This window comes from Lipotes vexillifer, unplaced genomic scaffold (genome assembly GCF_000442215.2).
Source record: "Lipotes vexillifer unplaced genomic scaffold, Lipotes_vexillifer_v1.1 scaffold308, whole genome shotgun sequence".
Lineage (NCBI taxonomy): Eukaryota > Metazoa > Chordata > Mammalia > Artiodactyla > Lipotidae > Lipotes > Lipotes vexillifer.
Window position 1 is genome coordinate 628,046 of NW_006792985.1, and position 4,047 is coordinate 632,092.

The following is a 4,047-nucleotide window of genomic DNA, read 5'->3' on the forward strand; positions in this document are numbered from 1 at the left end:
ATTCCTGCTTTACCTTAATTATTAAACCGACAGCAAAGTGGACTTGATTCGAGCCTCTGTTTCTCAGTCTCAGGAGTGTCGAAAATTTGATTCGGATGCTTAGCGCGGCCAGTGCGGGTCTGTCCTGGAGCCCGGCCGCTTCTCGCGGGCTGCTGTGCGGTCCCAGCCCCAGCGGCGGGACTGGGGACAGGGACAAGCCAGGCCCAGGAGCCTAGAGAAAAGATGTTCTCGGGGGTTTCTTCTCTCTCCCTTGACAGAAGCTGAGCATTTATCAACTCCGCCCAACTCCTAACCTCTTTGCCCTTCAACGTGGTTTTTATTCATTTCGACGGATGGGAACTTTTCAAAGCACTTTGTGTGCCCAGCGGGCGCCAGGCCCTGTGAGAAGGGACAGTGAGTGGTCACCCGAGGCTGGCCCTGCCCTCTGCAACCCCACCCGGCCCAGGCTGCAGCCTTTTTCCTTTTTCCGTTGGAGCTCGGGGCACCTTCCCCAGATCCGTGGAGTGAGGGCTGACATCCACCTTTGTGCGGGCTAAAGCCACAGGCCCTCCGGCGGAAAGGGTCCTCCTGCAGTTAGGCGCCCTTTCAAAGCAGCTGATGGAGTGCTGGTCTCAAAGAGCCTCCTGCCCCGCCCCCCCCGGCCCAGCCCCCTGGCTAGCTGTGCCCAGGATGAATTAGTGGGCCAGTGTCTTAGTGAGCCCCTTCCCCCATAAAAAAATATTTTAAATCATACTTTATACTGTGTTGGCATAAAGAAAAATATATTAATATATACAATAATAAAACATTTCTTCAAGCAAAAAGTTTACATTTTTCTTCAGGTTTCCAAAGAAATGAAAACACTTTTTTGTTTGTGGGCCCCTAAAAGGTTTTCTTTTGGTGTGCCCAGGTGCCATGCCTTTTGCCCAAGCACAGCTCTTGTGACCAGGATAGAGCAGGCCCAGGCCAGGGATGGGAGAACTCAAGCTGGGGAGCCTTGCAGGATTAGGGCTGCCTGCTCTCAGGGAAAGGACAGGCAAAGGGACTTGGGTGACAAACGCTTCCTGTGAGCTGATCCTTGTTGGCAGTTGGCACTTAGGCTTCCAGAGGTTACAGTGCACTTTGCAGGAAAGACACCGATTCCTTCCTGCTTAACCACACAGCCCCTGGCACTAGGCAAAGGAAACCAACGTGGTGTTGCTTTGAAAAATGTGGACTTTCTACACCTGCTACTAGGGGAGCAGCAGGATGATCTATTTCCACCCCAAGCCCATGATCTCGCCCAGCCCTTTCCTTTCTGACTTAGGAAAGGGAAGGGGCTGAATGTGAGAGCCCAGACTTTTTTGACTATTAGCTCTGCAATCTTTAACATTAAAAACTTCACCCAGCAGCGCTGGTATTTTTTATGTTATGAGTGAGAAAGCATGTAAAGACAGTTATGCATTTAGTGGTTTTAAAAATGAACCTATATTTTATGAATACTACAATATCCAGGTGTACTTAGAAACTAGAGTCACATTTCATATTCAGTCCATAGTCAGGATGTGGGTGTATCTGGGTCTTAGGCCTCTTGCCGCGACTGTGGCCTCAGCCACACTCTGGAAACTAATAGCGGACCCCAAATCTGGAGTTCCTGACACTTTTCAAGTTGCCTTTTTAAGTGAGAGCTAATTGTATTAATTGACAAGTCTGTCGGAATAGTTATAGACTTCCGTCCCAACAGGAGAACGCCTTGAATAATTACCCTCCTCCAGCCCCCTCTGTGGCCCCGGCACACATGGCCAGCCAGTACACAGCGCTGGACTCGGCCCTGTGCAGAGTGCTCTGGGTGGGAGATGTGGCCCTTCTCCTTCCAGGGCTCGGAGGCGGGAGCTGCCCTCTGGGCTAGAGTCATGGGAGAACTTGTCAAGTTATAGAATCCCAAGCCCACCCTAGGAGGTAACAATCTAAGGGGTCCAGAAGCAGCCTTTAGAAAACCTGCAGCGGGAGGGATGTGCAATGTACTTTGAGAGAGAAAGAGATACTACAGCGATTCACAAAACAACGCGTAAGTGAATAAGGATGAATAGAAAATACACGTGGAACCAGCATTTTCGCACCAGTGGGATACACGTGTGCAATGCTTCTTCAGGAGAGAGTTTTGAGTTGCGTAACATCGCAATATATTTGTTATAGTGAGGAAAACAGAGTCCAGGGGAAGGTAAGGGATTTGCTTCTGTACAGGGAGTCAGTGGCTGAGCAGGTGCCCCCTGCCATGGTCAGAGGGTCCTAAGTAGACAACCGGAAGCCATAGCTTGTGTGCGTGTGCGTGCGTGTTGCATGCAGTCGGGTCCTATTTGACCTTCAGATGTAAGGGATCATCCTCTGATGCCCTAAGTGAGATTCTGTAATTTACATCCATCTGTAAAACTATTAACTGAGCCTGAGTTCCCCGACAAGAAGGCCTGTGAGATTTATGCCACAAATAAATATTACAGTATCACTTCCTGATGGGGCAGCGATAATAGAGGAAGACAGAGTTTTCACTAAAATGCACAAATGATTAGCACTGACCCTCAAAGGGTCAAGGCAGCCCAAATCAATGTTGTAGTCGCGACATGGTTTTGTCCTGTCGGTGACGTTGGGTCAGGTGGGCCTTTCACCGAGAATCCCACATTGTTGATATGTTCGCGTTATCTGGTGGCTTTGACAGGAGAGGTGCCAGTGACTGTGTGCCTGGTTGGTACGAGCGCCTTGGGGCGAGCAAGCGGGAGAGGTTGGTTTGGCCTCACTGTGCGTGCAGGACGTGGGCTGGCAAGAGGATGCGGGGAGTGCGGTGCGGCCTGTGCGGAGGGGGGACCGCGGGGGGGAAGGGGGACCGAGGCGGCCGGCGTGCGCGCGTGCGATGCTCCGAGGCCCCAGTCGGAGACAGGTGCACGGGCCGTCCCGAGCCGCGCAGAGGCTGAACGCGGCCTCCTCTGACTTGTGTGAGCAGGAAAGTCGTGGAAGGCGCTGACACTGTCCCAGAAGAGGCCCTACGTGGACGAGGCGGAGCGGCTGCGCCTGCAGCACATGCAGGACTACCCCAACTACAAGTACCGGCCGCGCAGGAAGAAGCAGGCCAAGCGCCTGTGCAAGCGCGTGGACCCCGGCTTCCTGCTCAGCTCGCTCTCCCGCGACCAGAACGCCCTGCCCGAGAAGCGGGGCGGCGGCCGGGGGCCGCCGGGGGAGAAGGAGGACAGGGGTGAGTACTCCCCGGGCTCCGCGCTGCCCGGCCTGCGGGGCCGCTTCCACGAGGGCCCGGCCGGCGGCGGCGGCGGCGGCGGCGGCGGCGGCGGCACCCCGGGCAGCGCGGACGCCTATCCCTACGGGCTGCCCACCCCGCCGGAGATGTCGCCCCTGGACGTGCTAGAGCCGGAGCAGCGCTTCTTCTCCCCCTGCCCGGAGGAGCGTGCGCACTCCCGCCGCATCCCCCATCTGCCCGGGCCCCCCTACTCTCCGGAGTACGCCCCCAGCCCTCTGCACTGCGGCCATCCCCTGGGCTCCCTGGCCCTCGGCCAGTCCTCGGGCGTCCCTATGATGTCCACCGTGCCCGGCTGCCCCCCGTCTCCCGCCTATTACTCCCCAGCCGCCTACCCTCCTCTCCACTCCAACCTCCACGCCCACCTGGGCCAGCTCTCCCCGCCTCCCGAGCACCCCGGCTTCGACGCCCTGGATCAGCTGAGCCAGGTGGAACTCCTGGGGGACATGGATCGCAATGAGTTCGACCAGTACTTGAACACTCCTGGCCACCCAGACTCTGCCGCCGGGGCCGGGGCCCTCAGCGGGCAGGGCCCGGTCTCGCAGGTGACACCGACGGGCCCCACGGAGACCAGCCTCATCTCCGTGCTGGCTGATGCCACGGCCACGTATTACAACAGCTACAGCGTGTCATAGAGCCCGGGGCAGCCCGGCCGGCCCGGCCTGGTCGCAGCCTCTCCTTCCCGCGCGGAGCGGAGCTGATGCGCAGCGCCCCGGGTCGGGGGCAGGTCTGCGCTGCCGACCGGCTCTGAGGATCCAGGGCCCCTCCGCCCGCCCCCTTCCCCGCCC

The 4,047-nt window shown here is 57.4% G+C and overlaps 1 protein-coding gene across 1 annotated transcript in view; it reads left to right on the forward strand.

The window, feature by feature from the left end:
* Nucleotides 1–3,947, forward strand: part of SOX7 (SRY-box transcription factor 7) — a 5,256-nt gene extending 1,309 nt beyond the window's left edge. Inside the window, exon 2 of the mRNA XM_007466140.1 lies at nucleotides 2,954–3,947. Coding sequence (XP_007466202.1) covers nucleotides 2,954–3,894 — 941 coding nt within the window. The 3' untranslated portion in view covers nucleotides 3,895–3,947. The remainder of the gene's footprint in view (nucleotides 1–2,953) is intronic.
* Nucleotides 3,948–4,047: the final 100 nt, after the last annotated feature.